Source organism: Hakea prostrata, chromosome 3, assembly GCF_041222555.1.
Source record: "Hakea prostrata isolate BN-2017 chromosome 3, UWA_Hpros_2, whole genome shotgun sequence".
Lineage (NCBI taxonomy): Eukaryota > Viridiplantae > Streptophyta > Magnoliopsida > Proteales > Proteaceae > Hakea > Hakea prostrata.
Window position 1 is genome coordinate 5054459 of NC_142602.1, and position 20659 is coordinate 5075117.

The 20659-nt window shown below is 37.4% G+C and overlaps 2 protein-coding genes across 5 annotated transcripts; one reads left to right on the top strand and one right to left on the bottom strand.

Moving 5' to 3' along the window:
• Nucleotides 1-4637: 4637 nt before the first annotated feature.
• Nucleotides 4638-11608, bottom strand: LOC149020247 (ribulose-phosphate 3-epimerase, chloroplastic). 4 transcript variants are annotated; one of them, XR_016172175.1, is made up of 10 exons: nucleotides 11338-11607; nucleotides 10740-10854; nucleotides 9880-10020; nucleotides 9619-9732; nucleotides 8794-8872; nucleotides 7660-7769; nucleotides 7485-7541; nucleotides 6975-7044; nucleotides 6680-6794; nucleotides 4638-4956 (listed from the first exon to the last, which is right to left on the bottom strand). XR_016172175.1 is itself a non-coding variant. In XM_089148357.1 (10 exons), exons 1-9 carry the CDS (start codon nucleotides 11454-11456, stop codon nucleotides 6745-6747), a joined length of 855 nt encoding a protein of 284 aa, XP_089004483.1. In that variant the 5' UTR covers nucleotides 11457-11608; the 3' UTR covers nucleotides 4638-4956; nucleotides 6697-6744. The 4 variants fall into 4 exon arrangements, 2 of the variants coding, with proteins under 2 accessions (XP_089004483.1, XP_089004482.1); XR_016172174.1 differs by having other exon boundaries at nucleotides 4638-5017; XM_089148357.1 differs by having other exon boundaries at nucleotides 6697-6794; nucleotides 11338-11608.
• Nucleotides 11609-15482: 3874 nt separating this feature from the next.
• LOC149020248 (galactoside 2-alpha-L-fucosyltransferase-like) lies at nucleotides 15483-20251 on the top strand. Its single transcript, XM_089148358.1, has 3 exons — nucleotides 15483-16012; nucleotides 16109-16204; nucleotides 18046-20251. Exons 1-3 carry the CDS (start codon nucleotides 15775-15777, stop codon nucleotides 19500-19502), a joined length of 1791 nt encoding a protein of 596 aa, XP_089004484.1. The 5' UTR covers nucleotides 15483-15774; the 3' UTR covers nucleotides 19503-20251.
• The last annotated feature ends 408 nt before the right edge of the window (nucleotides 20252-20659 follow it).

A 20659-nucleotide genomic window follows, 5' to 3' on the forward strand; every position in this document is an offset into this window, starting at 1 on the left:
AAAAAATTCTGATTGTTACCAGATACTTGGTAAAACGCCTAACTGAGACTGTTTACATTTCCTTCCCTAGTGATCGCCAAAATACCCGGAAACAACAAAGCAATTACCTTAATCAGAATTGGACAGAAAAAAATCATATTCCTTTGTTTCTGATGTCAATGTGGACTCACTTTACATCAAAAAGGTCAGAAGAATCAATTAGCATTTAATTAAGACTCCCGTGAATTGCTTGGAAAGCTGTGTTATATTTTGACTTATCTTTTTCAGTTAGGACCTTAAGGCTGACTAAAGCCCTTTTAATGGCGATGTTGTGGGAAGAGTAAAGTTGATATTGATAATCAAAATTTTGCTTTGCAACCCTGCTGGCTGCTACCTCCTCCTCCAGTGGGAGAGTGTCGTCTAGCTCAGTGTTTCATGTCTAAGCTGATCGTTGCTTGGTTTTTAACTCCAAACTGCTGTTGGGATTGGTCAGACCAATTGACTCCTAGTTGGTGAGAAGCCCAGGAAGTTCTTCCAAGCTCCCCTTAACAAGTTGAACATCCACATCTCCATAGAGGTTTCTCCAAGTTCCAACCTTATTCAAGCTGCTGCAATTGGGAACTGTAACTCACTGATAACCCTAACCAATCCCAAAGCCCTTGATCCCTATCCCTCCATTGGAAACAGTCCCAAATCACCAACAACCCTTACCCTGATGCACTCTCTAACCAGAAGAGCCCCATCATGCCTTCAGTATACCCTCGAAATTCCCCCTTCCTATTAAGTTTGAATTCCCCCCCATCTGGAATTCAAAACCGATATTCCAGATTCATTAATCAGCAGCTGCTCCATAAGTCCTACCATAGCATAACCCCACAGTTTGCTAACTCGATCCTAGTTACAGCCCTAACCTACCACTGGAACCCTAACCTTCATTAAACCCAGGATTCTCTCCAAGACAATAAAACCTGCAGAGTTCCAGACATTCAAATCATTAAATTCATCTATACTTTGAGACCAAGACCCCTACTACAGTAATCACTCACAGTCCCTTATAGGCCCCATCCCTCTTTGAGACCCTATAATTCAGCAAGCCGAAAATTTCCCTAAACCCTAGATTTTAGGCCTTTGTTTTTAACCATCAACTTCTAGCAAAAATTCTGGTTGAACATGTCTCCAGTCCCTAGACATTGAATGAAGCCTCAAGCCCCAATTCTTATTAGAAACCTTTATTTCCCAATTTCACCCAAATCAGAAACCCTAATCCTAGTTCTGTCCTATTCAAATTGGTTCCTAAACAGATTCTGTAGTATTGGCCCTTTATCATATCGAAGGTGACATAGGTCATTAATACACATTTTCAAACTTCGTTTTGCAATTACCTTTCCCTTTTAAAGGTGACTGGAGGAGAAAGATATAGAGAGGGTTGAGGTCCTGGAGGTAACAATTTCCACTTGGATTGGACATAACATATTCTCTAGAATAATAATTGATAATTGCCACATAAAAAGTATAGCATTGACAAGTGATAACAGATTTTCCCCTAAAAAAGACAAGTGATGACAGAAACTCTTCGCAAGCTAGAATCGATGATAATAGTTACTTTCATGGACTATAACATGCATAGTAAACTCAAAGCAGAGAGGTTAATGATTTGTTAAATTTAAGCATTCATAGTTTCACTCATTTTTAAGCAACAAAAATATCATCCTTTTATTTATCCTCTTTGACATCAGAGACATTGAGGAATAAAATCTCAAGATCTCCCAGCTGCCCATCCAAATAACAATTGGTTTTCAGCCGTAATTATATTTAAATAACTTCTTCTGAAATGGGGAAAAAATGAAGAAAATCATTACGCTTCCCGTTTATCCTTTGGCTCCGGTTGCTCCTCTGATTTCGTCGATGCATTTTCTCGCTCCAATTCTTTGGCAACTTCTTCTTCTGCTGCCTTCTCCGCCCGAAGTATCGGTTCGTAGTAACTCGCGTGGGATTCCATACACTTATGCAAAGTTGCCGTAATCGAAGAACACTTTTCGACCACATCTTCCTTGTTAATCTCTGCTTCTTCGACGCATTTCTCCCAAGAGACGAAACTCTCTTTGCATCCACCTCCCTTCATGAACAAACAAAACCCACATTCTCCCTCTTCCTCATCCTCTTCACCTTCTGCGCTTCCAGAGACATTCAAATTATCTGAAACTCCAGATTCTTGGCCTTTATCACCCACAGAAGGGTCCGAAACAGGTGTTTGGGTTTCCGAACGAGAAGGACTTTTCGAGGTTTCAGGAGATTCAGACGTCGCAGGAATTTCGTTCTCTGAACTTTTGCTACCAGAGGACAACATGATTCCCATTTGAAGATTGCAGGCCTCCTGTTGTTCTTCAATGTTGTCGTTGTCGCTCACGCTGAGCCCCTCCAAACTTATTTAGACATCCAATAGCTTGGCCTTGTGCTTCCGTTCGTTAAACCCTAAACCAGTAAACCCTCAGCAGTGGCTTTCTTATTATTTTTTTTTTTTTTGGTAAACGGCTTTCTTTACTTATGACTCCGTAGTCGAAGTCAAATACAAGTTTTCCTGTTCTTCGGTTGAAATTTTTTTACGTGATTAGATGACCCAGACATTAGACCCAATAGATTGGAGGAGAGGCAAAGGGTAAAGTATGGAAAAATAAAAATTTAAACAAAAGATCTAGTTTGGTTTTACCGTCTCTAATTGAGAGGCACGAGGCACCATTACCGTTCCAAAAGCACAAATTGCACTGGTACCTCAAAATGGAATTTTTGTTGGCGCCAGAGAATCGCGGCAAGCGCGGGGGGGGGGCCTGTTGTAAAATAATCGAGTGGTTTCAAATGTCTTTAGTTTTTAAAAACTTTTTTAATTTACAATCAACCACCCTTTGGTTAAAATAAATTCGTGAAAGGGCCAAATTTTGGGACAAAACAGAAAATAACTTAAATTAATCGGACATTTTTGCTTTCAGCTGAAACTACACATTTCGAAAAGCCAAATCTAACTCAAAAAAGTTGCAAGTAGATTCTTTAAGGCTTGTTTGGTTACGTGAGTCTGAAGATTTCAAATATCTAGAGATTTCAAATCTATGGAGTCATAATTTATAAAATTAAATGTTTGGTTGTGGAATGAAATCTATGGATTCATCCTAAAAAATTATTTGATCGACGTGATTTTTGTGAATGTGCAAATGTATATCTTTTTTAAAATCTTTGGATTTCACCATTTACCCATAAATTTACAGATTCACATTTTTAGAGTAAAAAAATGAATCTCTAAATTTCATGAATCTAGAGATTTTTACAACCAAACGGGTATAATTCTCAAGTTCATGAATTTAGAGATTTGAAATCTCTGGATTCATATAACCAAACAGGCCATATGTTTTCATTATACATACCCAACAAGAATAAACAAGAAACCCATCCAAGATTTATAGCTCTACCTAAATTTGTTCTGTTTGACTGTTTCTTCACTTAAGATAGAAACTACTGAAGAAAATCAAGATTAATGGCTGATGAAAAAGAAAAAGAGGGGGAATGCTCTGATTTTGGTTAAAAATTCAAGCTTAGGAATCCAAACACAAATTTGAGAAACGAAGGAAAAGATGACACAAAATTAAAAGAGAGGTGTCGATCAAGAGTTAAACCCAAAGAAGATGGGACTGGTTATCGAAGATGAAAGAGAACGTTAAACTCAATCTTAATCGTTTATGGTTGACCCAAATTTTGGTTCGTTGGAAAGGTAGAGACAGAAGATGATGGAGAAGAGGAAGAAGAGGATGAGGTAGCAATTGTCAGCAATTTCTCAATGAACTCGGCATCGATTCCTAGCATTCAGATGGATCGTTAGATTTTCCAACCGGCTTGTTTTGTGCAAGTTTAGGTTTTTCTTTGATGTGAGTTAATTTCAGAAATTTAAAATATTTTAAGGATGTATGATTGTAATATTTGAAACTTATTAATGATCAAGTAAATCTCAGCCATCTATTTTCATAAAAACACGTGTCACATTTTAACGCACGCCTGCAGCGCCAACAAAAATCCCTCAAAATTGAGGCTTTAAAGCATTCACCCCTTTTTATTTGAAAAACACAAACACCCCAATAAATTAAATACATAAATCCATTATGTTAGTAAAACAGTTAATCCACTGGTTATTTTTCTTTAATTCTAAAAATATCCTTACCAAAAAATAAAATTCGACAACAATGACTTCATCAAATAACCTTCTTAGATAGAAGAATGTCTTTTTTTTTTTTTCTCTTCTATGATTTATTAGAAAGGTATGATAGTCTTTGCGATAATATAACTAACCATTCTAACAAAAAAAGACCTATGTATTTTTCAGACAAAAAGTGGGGTGTTAGTGCTTTAAAGCCTCCATTTTAGAATGCTAGTTAAATTAAACAAAAAATTATGGTCGGACTTTCAAAGCATCTATCTTGAGAAAGAAAGATTCTGGTGCATCAAAATATTTGACGCTTACCAGTAAAAAACCACCGAACCACAGATACCAACCCATAGACACTGTTTTCACTTACGTGTGTGTCACTGTGTTGATAGTTTGATCCATTAGAACAAGAGAATTTCTCACTGTTGATCTACATTCTCTTACTACACATGCTGTGTTCATATATAGGATATCTCACAAAAATAGAATTCCTTCGATTCAATAGATGAAAACACAAAATATCCATACCAACTCCATATCATTCTACCAACCTTGCAAAAACACAATTTGACAGAAAATATAAATACACAAAGATGTAGTTTTAGGAACTGCCCAAGACATCAAATGGTCAAAAAACCAGCCAAGAAGGTAAGTAATGAAAATTTCTTTTTAAATACTTAGTCCCCTCTACAGGATATACTACAGTAACTTGCATCAATTCGACTCGTGGTTATCGGAGACTTCTTCGCATATTTATTTTACAGGTCATCGCAGATTGTTACCAGAAGTACCTGTACAGATTGTGCCAATTAGCTAAAAGTAAGCACTTATTTGGTCTTGAGCAATCTTCATCTGCAGAGATGAAGAAAAACTACCAACCCATTAGCAAATATAAAGGATGAAACAACTTCAACATTTATATTTACATGAGAGCAAAACCCTACACATGATTCGAAAGCAAAATAACAAATGCATTATGCAACAGTAGCCAGCCTTATGAAGCTTATAAAAATAAATGTGCAATTTCCATTAGCAGAACTGATGTAAGAAGGATGAAAGAAGTTGTCTCCTTGTAACGGCTAAAGTCGACCTTCTATCTTGTACTTTTCAAAACCTAGTTTTCTTGCCAAATAAATTAATGGATAGTGTTTGCTTATAGATTTTCTTGTTCTCCAGCTTTTGGATTCAAACTTGTTGAACATGTCAATAGAGCATTCAACTGGACAGCTGAAGCATTGGGTAACAGGAACATGTTTACAAATGCCAAACAGCTCATCACGGTGCCAAGACTTCAGCAGTTTCTCAGTACATCAAAAACAACAATATGAAGAACCTTAGAAAAATATATTTGACCCACCCATCTTTCCTTCCATCCTCTTGAACAAATAAGCAACGACCTAGGCTCATTCACAGGTCAGTGAAAATGCACAAGGTTTCAGAAGATAGGTGCAGCAGTATCTCAATTTGACAAGGGCTAACAATAGGCTTTGCCCTCAATAATTCAAGAAATGTTAGCTAGAGATGATCACGCTGTTTACTCACAACTAGAAAAGGGTCCATCCAGTGGATGAACCTCCCACCATTGCAGGGTCTGGGGACGATCATAATTCATAATATAAGTAGCCTTACCCCTAGCTCACACAAAGAGGTTGTGTTACCCTGCTCTCACAAAAAGGATGTTTTATGATGTTCAGGTTTGTATAAAAGCCCAACCATAATGTTAGCCTAATATCTTTGTTAGGTGAGTATCTAAAAAACATTGGCTGTTTTCCTTTTTCTCTTTTGGGTAGAAAGCTGATCAGATCTTCACATTGTAATAATCATAAAAAAAATTATACATTTTCCATAGCTATTATAAAGCAAATAACTTTTGAAATTCAAAACCTTGTCCAACCCCACACTCTTCTTCCTTTTAAAAGGTAATTTCTTTCAAAATTTAGTCCTTTCTTGACCTTGAAAGGAAGAATTCAGCATAGGGGTACTCAATTTGCATTATTTTGAGAATTAACCAAAATTTATTTTAAGAAAACGGGCCATTGTTTCTGCTTTGTGCACTTCTTACTCATGTGGCAGGATGATGTAACTGAAAATTTCACAAGGTCCCATATTCACTTGTTAAGTTTAAATAAGAATGGAGTTGTGCCAGACTGCCAGATGGGAAAACTGAACTACAAATATTCCAGGACTATGAAAGGGTGCAAGTCAGGGGAGCATAGACATACATGGGTAGATACATGATTGAATTTAAGTCAAGAAATTTTATTCATGGCCAATTTGGAGCATTAAATATAGTGATTTATTTCCGTCTTATTTCATTCTAGGGAAGAGTACTTGACAATTGACACATCCATCAAATGTAAAGTTCCACGCATATCTAGAAAAGGCATTATTCTTTTACTCTTGACTATTTATTCTACATGGAATGAACAAGAAGATATTTTGTTTATTGCAAAACTGAATGCATACTTCACAAAATTCATTGAAATTATTGAATATATGAGCAAGGAGACTCACATGGAAGCAAAGAATACCAGATTACATACTGACTTGAGTCAGATTTACTTGTAGTTACTCAATCTTCACACTGCAACTGCCTCAGGCTTTTTGCTGGTCTTTATTCCTTTTATAGCTGCAATAGGTCAAATTAGATGTCAAAACACTTTCATATATGAATAGTTTGATGTGAAGCTTCAATTTGATATTAATGAAAATGGTCACATAAGCAAGAGGTCCATCCAAGTAAAGCCAGAGTAGGAATAATTATATCAAAGAACAAAAGAACATTTCATCAAGAATAAAGAGCCCATACCTTCGGCATAATTTTTAGCTCCAAAGACAGCAGAACCAGCAACCAAAGCATTGGCTCCAGCTTCAATGACCTGCCAGCAGATTGTCAGTGCAGACATGCAACTTATAATCAAAAAGCACATAATCCCTGATATAATTAGTAATATATGGTGCTACAATTTTCTTTTGTAATGTGTCCGTGCACAAAGAATAACAGATTTGTAAATGGAGAAAAGTTGGCCATCCAACCCAGAAAAGAGCAAAAACAAGGTAAAAAACAGCTTGTATGTATAATATATAAGCTTCTTTTCTTTCTATCCATTTCTCAAATCTGTATCATATGGTGGAATAAGCCACTAAATCTTTGTCACTGTATCCTGACACAAATTTTGGTCGTCCCCCCCCCCCCCCTCTCCCTAAAAAGCTTTATCAATCACCCATCTTTCTGTCTCTGTGTGTGTGGTGGTCTTTTTTTTTTTTTGGGGGCGTGCATTGCCACTCAGAAAAGATGACAAAATAACAAGTGACATACCTTATAAGCATTTGCAGGACCAACTCCACCATCGACTTCAATCCATGGGTTAACACCCTGCATAAGTGAGCAAATAATAAAAATGACAAATGTATTTCTGTTCATGTGTTGGAATTCCATATTCAAAAATTGAAATCATGACGGGGCAAATTCATCTCTTAGTATCTCTTAGTACCTTCTCAACACACATTCTTCTCAAATCAGAGATTTTCTTTACTTGGCTCTCGATAAAGCTCTGTCCACCAAATCCAGGGTTGACTGACATGATCAAGACCAGGTCAACCACTGCACATGCAGAGTAGACAATGTGGTCAACACCATACACATTCACTAAATAAATCCCAAACAAAGCCAAATATTTAAAAGATCATACTGGCAATAAATAATAAAATAAGCAATTGTCCAGTAAGCTACATATAATAGTTGCAACCTAAACCAATGTTAATGTTAAGGAGGAGTCTTGGAAAGAGAGAGAGGGGGGGGGGACTCTTAGCAACAAAACATGGAAATTATGGAAGTGCTTCAGCCAAAGTGGTGGCAGCCTCCTATGTACAGGCAATAAGTCCAAGGAGGTCATGGGCTCAAACCTCCGCCCCCACCATACCTTCCCCCTCCCCCGGGCCTGTGGGCCCCCTAGTTGATGATGACCACCAAAAAAAAGGGGAAATTCACCTAAATAGCCAGTTTGACACTATAAGCCTCGCCATAAAATCTCAGTGGCAGGACCCTCGTGCACTAGGTACGCCCTATAGCTAGTTTGACAATCTACCTTCAAAGTTTAGTTTCCTCAACTTGATGACACTATTTTGGTGTCACTAGGAATGATGCTGGAAAAGGGGCATTCACCTTTTTTAATCTAACAATAGAATAATCATTTCCACATTCTCATCCCACTCAGGCTTCCAAATTCCTGATCATGTTTGTTCTGTCCCTGACTATCATCTCATTCATTTTTATCAGTTTACCACAAATGTATTTCATTCTTGATACTAACTTGCCCAAACAGTTTGCTTTCACATCAGAAATCTAGTAGAGAGCAAAATATGAAATTAGTAGAACTGTAGAACATGCATGCTGGATTGTCAGGCACTTGTGGTTCCATAAAAAGGCTGAAGGCAATTATCACAAGCTAAGCACAAAAAAGAAATATGGAGCCAAAAAATCAATGGAATCGTAACCAGAAGACCACATCAATGTTCTCAGAAGAAGCTGTGCAAAAAGATAACTGTCCATTCACCTACAAATTTTTAAAGACACTTCCAGACTGGAACTAAATAAATCTTAGCATCAATTTATATTCTAATATTACCTTCAAGTACATATTCTATCGCAGTTAGAGGGGTAGCAGGGTTTAGAACAACTCCAGCTTTAGCTCCCAGACTTTTAATCTGAATCATAAGAAACAGGTATATGCATGTAAAGAATGTTCAAACTGAGTTGCAGGAAAGAAAAGGATGGGGGCAGCAGATAACAACATACTTAGATAATAAGATGATCAAGGCTACAAGAAACTAAAGCCATGAAATGGCTACAATATCCCTGCTCAGCACTTCTTACCGTCCCTCACCGTTTTACAGATAAACTGTTTTTTTGGTTGCTTGGAACCATGTAGTTCGGTGACAGTTCATGGGTTCAAACTTGCATGAAACTTTTTATAATTAAATCCATTGCCCAAGAACAGGTTTGACACAAAAATGGTTATTGTGTAAGTCATCATGATCTAGCCTAATCACTAATGATAAATACTCTGACATGGGTTTGTATCCATATTGGACTTACATGATCTTGCCTAATCACTATTGATAAATACTCTGACATGGGTTTGTATCTATATAATCCCTATCAAGCAACTTCAAGACATTTCAGTTTCAAGAGTGTATCGACACAGGCATACTACAGAAGGCCTAAAATATTCAGGCTATCCTGATATTCACCAATCTCAAAAGAGTACTGGCGCCACCTCAATGGGTACCCCTCGACAATGAACAGAGATGAAACTCATATGGGACTAGCATTAAAAAGAAAATGGTCTGTATAATGGAGAAAAACAGCTTCAATAAGGGAACCTTAAATCTGACCAACAACTAAAACTATCTTGAAATCAGGATAACCATGAAATCCAGTGAGATCTTACTTGATTAACTGTACGATGCAAATGTATTGTAGAAGCTTGCTCACAATGAACACTGACAATGTCTGCCCCAGCCTTAATAAAATCTGGTACCCTTTGCTCAGGCTCTACAATCATCTGAAAAAAGTTTGTCCTTCACATTTCAGAAAAGCTTATCTAATAATATATGAGGTGGCAAGCAAGTAATACTTTTTTCAAAATTGACAATATGAAACAGTGGATCACCACGTAGTTCAGGTGGATAAAGAAGATGAAGAAGAATACCAGATGTACATCCAAAGGAAGATCAGTCACTGGACGCAAAGCATCAACCACAAGGGGGCCAATTGTTATGTTTGGGACAAAGCGGCCATCCATCACATCAACATGAATCCAATCACATCCTGCCACTTCCACTGCTTTTACCTAATTAAAAGGAGTATAAAAGTGGATTACTAGTGGGATTTTTTAATTTAATCCTCTTTTTTTGATAAATAAAGAGCACATAAACGTATAGAAAGACAAGGAGATGCCAATATCAATATTTCAATGATCTCAGTAGCATAAGTCGGGGGGGGGGGGGAGGAAGTTTACCAGAAGGAACTGCTCATAATAATTTTTTCCTTCCTAAACACTGATGTCACTGATGTTACATTTTGGTGACCTTTCCTTTTTTAAGTTTTCAAGTCCTTTTTTTGGGCATGTGCAGTATCTTAAGCATTAGGTATGAAAAACCTAGCACGGTGAGTAGCATAAATGGATGAAAAATGAGTCGATCCAAGAAATACAGGCACCTACCATGACCACAAGTGAAATCTAGTCAATCAAGGAAAAGAAATTGCCAGATGAATAGTGAAATTTCTTGAAGTGCACAGAAGACATGCTTAAGCTTAAATTCTTCAATGGCTCCATGAAAGTAGATAGGTATCCATTACAATCTTTTGTCAAAGATAAAATGGCTGCTTTTGAGACAATTATACATATTTAGAAACACAAAAAGGTGTAGAACTGATGCTAGGTTTTTCATACATCAACTGCAGGAAACCCCGGAAAGCAGATAAGTATAAATTTTGTTCATTCAGGTGTATATATCAAAATGATATTCTTAGAAAAATAAAATAAAAATCAAAGTTCAAAAACTAAACCTGTTCTCCCAACTTCGAAAAGTTAGCAGACAGAATAGATGGAGAAACAATGATGTCGCTCTTAGAGTACTTATCAACGCGGGCAGATGCCTTCACAGTCACCTGATGCTTTCTCCTGGAATTTGAACACAGGAAGAAAAAAATAAAAAAAAAATTAACACGATAATATCAGACCATGGATGACATGAACCAGTGAGTCGAAAGATCCCACGACCACCTAATATACAACAGAAACGAATTGAAGGTAATCATAAAACTCCAAATCCAAATATGGGTCTAAAAGCTTGATCCTTTATATACATGAATCCTCATTTGCAAAACCAGATCCCACTTGAAAGCACTTCTGTGCAAATTAACAACTAACGTCTTAATTATACATAAAATGTTTAACGGTAAAGATACCCATTAGTTATCATCATTGTTTGTTTTAATTAACAGTGTCTTCCATCTAAAAACTTAAAATATCAAAATGTCCTAACTTGGACAACAAAAAACATGAATTTCCAGTGCTTCTACCCAAACAATCAATCTAACAGTCGATACCCACAAAACCAAATGCCGTGAAGACAGAAGAGACTAACAAAATGAAGAAAATTACCTTGTCAAGGTGACTGAATTGGGAAATGAGAGAGATGACTTTTTGAGCTTAAGACCTCCACCGAACCCATTGATTTGGGATTGAATAGCAGTCGAACAGAACGATACTGCTGTCGCCATTTCTCTTTTTCTCCTTTCGAATTCTAAGTCTTGGAATGTTTTCCCACGGGTTAGGTGTGTGAGAAGATGAATACTTTGTTCTTCTTCTTTTTTTCTCTCTCTCTCACCTACTAAACAAACACCAGCCGAAGAAAACGATCAACCTCTGTTCTGGATTCTCGGCTTATTTTATCTTCAGCGTTTGGCCTTCCAACACCCTGTACTGGGCCATGCCTGTTGGGACAAATATTTTTTTGGGAAATTTCGAATTATATGATTTTCGTCATTCAAAACCTCCAAGGGTTCCATACTTCCATAGCCATTTTTCTTGAAATCGAATTATTCTTCTAATTATACGTTGTACGGAATGAATTCCCCTTTTTGACCTTCTCATTTTTACTAATTATGGTTTATAGACTTTTATTCCACCTTTAGATTAGAATCTTAGATTTAGATTTCGCATACATCTCTTTGACCAAAAAACGAAAAGATATATTTCAACTTACTCTAATAACTTTTTATTATTAAAAATTCATTTTGAAATTATTAAGTTTCAATGAACAAGAATTGCATGTTTATTTCCACTTTACTTGCAAAGACCTCATGTAATGCATGGTCTGGTGACATAAGAAAATGAATTGAAGAAGTTTGTACTTCTCTCACATCTTTCCATTACATGTCATGCGAAGAGCTCGCATGAAAACTACAAAAATTATATCTTTGATTCATTCTCTTAGTATTTAGAGATAGGACTTCTGCCATCTAAACCCTAAAAAAATATCTTAGATGAGCGCATAGCCAACCAATAATAAGTTGGACTTTGATGGAAATTACTATACCTAGCTTGCCCTTAAGACCATCTTCAGACCATCTTCATCAAATGCTATTTAGATTATTTGAAGGTTGCATAAACAAGTTTGCCATTGAGGTTGAAGCTCACGCAGCAAAGAAGGTGATAACATTGAAATTATTCACCACTTAAAGGATGCAATGGCAGAATTGGCCTGGAGAATTCGTATGTTGATTCTTGACAACAGAGATTTAACTACTTGTTTTGATGTTATCGAACTCTCTCATACTCTCATAAAAGAGAATAATGTTGCAGACTCTTCTGATTTCTTCTTGATTGATTCTACCCATCCTCCTGTTCTAACTTGGCCCTTGTCACTAGACAATTTAGGTTGCCATTTTGAATTGTAATTTTTTCTTAAATAAATTACTTCTTAACACCCCCCCCCCCCAAAAAAAAAAAAGGAGAGTGGGAAAGAGTGATCAACTTGAATACTAATAAGTAAGACTAGAGGTGAACCTCGGGTACCCTGTTAAATATGTAATGGAAACGTGTGAAGGGAACGTAGTCCTCTATCCTTAATCCCAACTCTGAGGGTAACTAACTCGAAAATAACATTCCCTAAGGCACCATTTGTTTGCTAAATCTAAAGTGGGGTAAGAAAAAGTTTGAAAAAGTATAAATTTTCATTAAATCCCATAGTGTGGTTTATTTGATTTCCTTGGAGTGAGAAAGTTGACAAATAAACTTTCTTAATTTAATGAAGATTATTTGCTGACGTGACATACTAATTTTTTCGCTCCATCCCTTTTCAAAATCCCATTAAATATGTGAGATTTTATAAAAACAAAATGAGACCCACATTTCAAACTTTTTTCCACAAAATCTTTTCATTTTTTTTTCTTCTTGTTATTCCACTAAGGGTGTCAATCAGTATGGTTTTGGTAAATCGGTACAGTTATCAATTGTAAATACAAAAACAGAACCATACCGTACCTAATTGATACGGTTACGATCAGTTTCAGTATTTGTAAAAATGGTTCAATACGATTTCGATATTAAATTGGTGCGAGAAAACGTTTAAACACATTATTTAGTGCACTACAATTTTTGTACGAATGAACTATGCCACTTTTGATATTAGTTCATTAAAATCCTAATGAAATTGCACTCAAACAATCGATATAATATGAATATTAACAGAGACAAAACAAGTAGGAACCCCCCCCCGAGGCGGCCAAGCACAGCCAGTGCAGGCCTCCGTAGCAAAAATGATAAATAAGGACAAGAAAGAACGAATTAATTAAATGGACAAAAAACCCGTTTGGAATTTTTGCCCACGACGCCCCATCACGAACAAGCAGAATGGAAACCCAGCAATAACAACCGACATCCGAAAGCGGATAGGGATAACCGGTGATGAAGTTTTAGCAATACACAATCACAACCTCCAAACCCTAAAAACACAAAATGGAAGCAGAGGAACAAATCAACGATCGACGAGATGAAAGATTATCGCACAACCAACCACTCACCCGGCCGAGAAAAAATCAAAACGATGGATCCACAATCCAAGAAAAACAAAACAAGAGCACCCAAAAACGAAAGGAAAGTCAAAAGCCAAAAAAAAAAAACCCCGAGAGAGGAACTCAACCGAACCATCTAAAATAGAAGGAAAAAAAAAAGAAAGAAAAAGACCACAAACAAAGCGAAACGAAAAAATGAAAATAAAATGGGATATTAATGTACAAAACCCCACAACAAAGAACGGATGCGAGCGACCGAGAAGCAAAACCACCCAGAAAAAGCAACGACCAAGCGAAACAGAGAAAGAAAACGAAGAGCGAACCCGGCAAGACGGGCGAGAAAGAAGCGCTATTTCGGGGCCCAGAGGAGCAGATGGTTACCCAAAGGGCACCGGACCTCGCGGGAAGACGACCGACGAAACCGAAAGGGAACGAGAATTTATGTATTTACGGATTTATTTTAGGTATTAAAATTAAAATAAAAAATAAACCAAAGACACAAGGGTATTATGTCACACAATTTATTAAACCGTTGTAAGTTTGTCCTTATTTAATCATTTCTTGAAACCCTAGGGGAGCCATATGCAAAAGGAAACTTAAACTGGACTAAAAATGACTTGGACCAAACCTCAGGGGGTCCAGATGAAAATTACCCAAACAAGTAAATCTAAGAATAGAAGTGAAGGATAAAATGAAAAACTGAAATAAGGAATTAAGGATAGGGTAAAGGTAAAGTGTTTTAATTGTTAATGCGTCCAAAAATTGTTCACCCTCGAATTCCTGGAAACTTGCATGCAAAACAAGGCTAGACGTGGCCCGACTGCCCGATCGGGGGGCCACCTCCGAAGGTTAAATCAATAATGGATCACCACAAAGCTCTGGCTAGTTGCTGAGCTAAATTGAATAACGATAAGGAGGTAAACGATTAAGATACCTCTATTAGGTGTAAGGCTTTAATTTATATAGGATTTAACTCTCTTCCGTGACTGTTGGAGTTCGTGATTCTTCTTAGTGGTCATTTGATCCTGGGGTTTTACCATTCTTGTGGTGATAATGGTAGTTACTTTATTTAGCATGATTGGCCATTCCATATTGGTGTTAGTTACTTTCTTGGGGTCATCGGCCCAACCGTGGTTGAACCTGGTCCAATCCTATTTTCTCCTCATCAATTGTAAAATTATATTTATATCCCTTAATTTGGTATGATTTTCGATATATATTGATGGTATGAGTACTTAAAACCGGAATCATAGCAAAGAAATTTGTTTTAGTACGTATCGAACCGATTTTTGAACAGTATTATATAGTGCAGTTTGTCACGATTAACAGTTTCGATACGCAATTGACACCCTAATCTTCCACCCCATTAGGGTCTCACATATTTATTTCTTCCACCTCTCCTTTACGAAGAAACGGTGCATAATGTTCCCTCCACACATTTTGATGGGAAGGGGTCCATCGATGGTGGAACAACTAGAGTCAAAGCACTGGAGGCAAAACCATTGACCAATCATATTGGCACGGTTTGGAATAAAAATAAAAGACTCGATAAAGTGGTTACTTGACATAAATCGTGTTCACCACCTTCTCTAATTCTTTACCAAAAAAAAAAAAACCTTCTCTAATTCTTTTAATTTTTTTCTTGGGTGAAATTGACCGCTTTTCCATGCCACCGACAAGAGTTAATAGTTCTGGATACGCTCGAACGATTTAAGGGTTACCTGCAAAAAAATAGTAACCGTTAAGATGAATTTCCGTGATTTAATTAGCATTTCTTTGAGTAAAAGATTTGCATTTCTTTCTGAATCTCAACAAACTACATTTTTATAGGTTAAAGAATTACCTAATCAATTTTAGTTTTTGCCTTCACTTAAATGACCAGCTGTTTGATAGAAACATGCAATCACATTTTCTCCAGAGCATCACCTCCGTCATCATCAGATCCAAAAACCCTTCTGAGAACGAACGTTTTCGACTGAAAATAACTAGGGATTAGTATTGGTTAGATGAGCTTGTGACAGATATGAAGAGGTTCAGAGGCAATTTATCTCCAACGTATGACGATCCCATTGATGACAGTGTTTCTCGAGTTGCAGACAGGAGATCTGGCTCCAATATAATGAAGTCGGTAGGAATCGTCGTTGTTTGCTTGTTGATTTTGCCCGTTTTGCTTACTGTTTCTTCCTTCTATCGAGAACAGTCTTCCGTTGGAAACAGTGGATTTGCAGAAGCAAGGTCGTTTCGGGCGAAAGATGAAGAAGGTACTACTTACTTATCTTCGACTGTTAGAAAACACGTATTTCTCTTTGAAAAAATTGATTTTATGTAATTCTTTTAGTTTGTATTGCTTTAATCAGTTCAGCATTCTGCATTGGATGGAGTCCGAGAATCTGCCGAAACAATGGATTTCAAAAAGGAGCCGGAGAAAGATTCGAAGGAGGAGATTGAAAAAGGTCAGAAACACTAAATTTGATACACTTGTTGGCTGATCTCTCTTCGGGTCATTAATTTCCTTGCTGTTTTAAACTTCAATTTATGTGGTTTTCGGTTCTTTTGCGTCAAACAGGTTGTCCTCATCATGCATTTGTTTGATTCGGTTAATTTAATTTTCTGGAGTTCTGTTCACCATCAGAATTTCCTATCTGATTATACTTCCTACGTTTCTGAGTTCTCTAGTGAGAAAAGCTGAGCAACTTATTATGTTGGCCACTTACACTGTTTCCCAAGCTATGGGATAAGTGATCTAGCCTAATGGGCATATTATCCTCAATCTGGTTTGTTGACATAATTCCAGAGGTTGAATTATTATTGATGATTCCTGGGTGCTGAGTAGCTGTGGAACTCAGAGGTGTTGTGGAAGGTCTATCGTGAGTTTCAAATCTCATGATAAACTGTTTCCCTAAAGTGCAGAATCCTGTTTTGTTTAGCTCCGTAATAGTGTAATGGGAGTGAAGTCTCAATTTTACAATCCGATTGCAACTTTATGATTATGTTTGCCCCAACTGCAATGATAAAGCGTGATCTATGTATATCTTCTTTTCAAAGAAGTGTTATTATTTTGTGCTTTTGAAAATTATGAAAAGGGAGCTAATCTGGTATTTTATATATTAAAAAAAAAAAAAAAATCTGGCTCTGTTGTACAAGGAGAACACTAGAACTAGAAGATCCTCTGAGTCTTTGGATACTCAGTCCATCAAAGCTTGTCTATCCTGGGATGCCCAAGTTCTGTAAGAATACACTAGGGTTACTGTAGATAACTCTAGTCTATGAACTGTATGATGCAGTTTGGTTCTTTTTCATTCTTTGTGTTCATATTGTTTCTAGTGTTAGAATTAGTGGCTGTTGTCTCTGTGAGACCAGCGCTTGTGTGGGAAAAGGTTGTTTTGCTGAAACTTGTTCATGGTGGTTATTGTTTGTGGAAGCTTTAGTTCTATTCCATGTAACTGGCCACCAAGCTAAAATGTCATTTAATCTTGTTAGAACGGATTAAATTGGTTTTGCCGTATAGAGGAAGCAGCTCACTGATACAGTAGTTGCTTTGTAGCAACTCAAACCCAACTGGGTTTGTGGACCAAGATGAACCAGGTCCAATTTGATCCATGGGTCTAGTAAAATATTAGGAACTTACTTTATATTGGACACTAATATGTCATCATTCCAATTTTAGAAAAAAAGAGTTTAGAGTTGGTTAGTAGGATACCTGGGGGATTGTTTCCTTGTTAAATTTTGTTGGAACTGAATCCTAGAATCTTTTTGCTGCATTGAGGAAGTTACTCTCATGTTAATTTATTTTTTGCTTTTGCTGGAAGGCATGAACCAATGTTCAATATAAATACCGATGTTCAATACTGCTGAAAGGTGGACTGTCTTTCCACAAAGGTTGGAATATCTGGTTACGAGTATGTGTTGACCTATTGATATGCAGTAATGAAGCTGATGCTTATCTGTTTGCATTCATAAGTCATGTAGCTAGACATACCTAACATGGTAGCGAGTTTTGAAAATGAAGACGAAATGCAAATTATATAAGTACTATAGCTGATGCTTATCTGTTTGCATGCATGGTAGCTAGCCATAGTTAATGCGATAATGAATTTTGAGAATGACCAGAAAATGAACTAAACGAGATGATTTTTGATTGCTTAATAAGATTTGTTAACTCCATGTTATTGTTAAGTGTAAATTCCATTTATAATGTGGTAAATTATCAATAATTTTGTTCAATCTTTTAAGGTATTTGGTCTTCTGCATCATTCTGGTTCTCATTCACCTTGCTAAAACTCTGCCTTTTCAGTCATAGGTTCAGATGAGGGTTCATCTCCTTCAGTTTTGTCACCTGAAGATAGACTCCTCGGTGGCCTTCTTGTTGCTGGTCAAGACGAAGCATCTTGTCTTAGTAGGTATCAGTCCTCCTTGTATCGCAAGGCTCAATCACACAAGCCTTCTTCCTATCTTCTGTCCAAGTTGCGGAAATATGAAGCTCTTCATAAACGTTGTGGACCCTATACTGCACCCTATGACAAAACATTGAAACGGCTCAAGTCTGGGCACAACAGTGAGCCTGCAGAATGTAACTATGTTGTCTGGATTTCATTAAGTGGACTGGGGAACAGGATACTATCCCTAGCTTCAGCATTCTTATATGCTCTTCTCACAAACAGAGTCCTACTTGTTGACCGTGGGACTGACATGGCTGATCTCTTTTGTGAACCGTTTCCGGACACATCCTGGCTACTCCCTGTTGACTTCCCAATTAGTATGTTTGATAGCTTTGGTCAGAATTCATCCCACTGTTATGGGAATATGGTGAAAAATAATGTTATAAATAACTCAACTGAATCCTTTCCACCCTTTCTATATCTCCACTTACTTCATGATTATGGTGATCATGATAAGCTTTTCTTCTGTGATCAAGATCAAACTCTTCTTAACAAGGTCCCATGGTTGTTCATTAAAACTGACAACTACTTCGTTCCATCTCTTTTCTTGGTCCCATCTTTTGTGCAAGAACTGCATAACCTCTTCCCTGAAAAGGACTCAGTTTTCCACCACTTGGGTCGATATCTTTTCCACCCCTCAAATCCAGTATGGGGCTTGATTACAAGGTACTATCATGCATACTTAGAAAATGCTGATGAGAGAATAGGCATCCAAATCAGAGTTTTTGATGTTGGTACAGGCCCATTTCAACATGTTATGGATCAGATCCTTGCCTGTTCCCTGAAGGAAAAACTTCTGCCAGAAGTAAATACCCAGGAACATATAATCAGGCCATCTAGAAACCAGAGGTCGAAAGCTGTCCTCATTACATCTCTAAATGCTGGATACTTTGAGCATATAAGGAACATGTTTTGGGAAAACCCAAGTGTGACTGGGGAGGTAATTGCAGTTTACCAGCCAAGCAGTGAAGGATACCAGCAGACTGAAAAGAAGACGCACAACAGAAAGGCATGGGCAGAAATGTATCTCCTAAGTTTGACTGATGTCTTGATCACGAGCTCATGGTCAACCTTCGGATATGTGGCTCAGGGTCTAGGAGGACTGAAACCATGGATTCTCTACAAGCCTGAGAATAGGACAGCCCCTGATCCTCCATGTCGACGAGCCATGTCAATGGAGCCTTGTTTCCATGCGCCTCCCTTTTATGATTGCAAGGCAAAGACAGGAATAGATACAGGTGCCCTTGTACCTCATGTAAGGCACTGTGAAGACATGAGTTGGGGTCTTAAGCTAGTTGATAGTGAGTTGTAGCTGCTTGTATCTCTATCATTGTTACCCCTCTGGATTTTTGGTTGCAGGCTAGATGTTTAGTTATATATGAGGTAGGTTTTGTTGATTAAATGCTGTTGCAGGCTATATAGGTTTTGTTGATTAAACGCTGTTGCAGGCTATATGTTATAGTTATTTTTCCTTGTTCACCCAAATGAGGGATGTCCAAGCCCGAACCTTAGTTGTGTGTACTCTATTGAAGGTCTCCATGAAATTTGTGGATCAACCAGACAAATTGTGGCTAGTGTTTCGCGCAGGAGAGAACTTGTTGGCAGTTCTTTTTTGATATGGTTGTGTAATTGTGTCTAATTTGTCTCTAAAATGTCTCCAAGCAGGCTGCGGGCATCATTTGAAGGTTGGGTCCTGTACTATCAAACACTTAAAAGAATTGATATTTTTCCATAATCTGTGTTCAACTGTTCATGAGAGAAGTTTATCCCTTGGATCTCATAGATCTAAAGTTGGTTGGAGTTCGTCCATGGATTTTGCCAGGCTGGAGTGTATGACATGGTGGTGCCTAGCATTAGATGAACATATTGTGAACTCCATTAAATCTGTGTCACACAAAAGCATATTTTGGTCTAGATAATTTTTTCATTTCACTCAAAGTTGGTATAATCTTGCACTATGTTCTTTTATGCCGCAGAGATTTAATGGAATCCATAGAGCCTCTATCCAACATTGGTCAACACAGGATCCTATGTCCACAGCATCAATGCCGAGAAAATACTTTGGGATTTGCTGACTGGGCTCTGAATGGGAATCAGAGAAACCCAGTAAAATCAGTGGTAAGGCTTGGGATTTTGGACCGAAGGTCTGTATACCTTGATGTCCACCGGAACTACAAAGAAAAACCAGGTGGTTTGCGTCCCAGAAAAGAATGGAATCCTACCCCTATTAGTAAATGTTGGAATTGAACAATCGTCTACCAGAACCCAGAATCAGCTACACCAAATTACACATTGCTGCGTGAATCAATTGAGCTATCTTCATGTTCAACCATCCTGGAAAAATAGAACACACTTATTCAATTGAGTCTTATAGGTACAGAGAGCTCATCCAGTCGATTGTCCAGGGACCGGAAAAATAGTCACGCTTATTCAACACTACCAGGAAAAAAAACCTTTCTCAAAAAAATT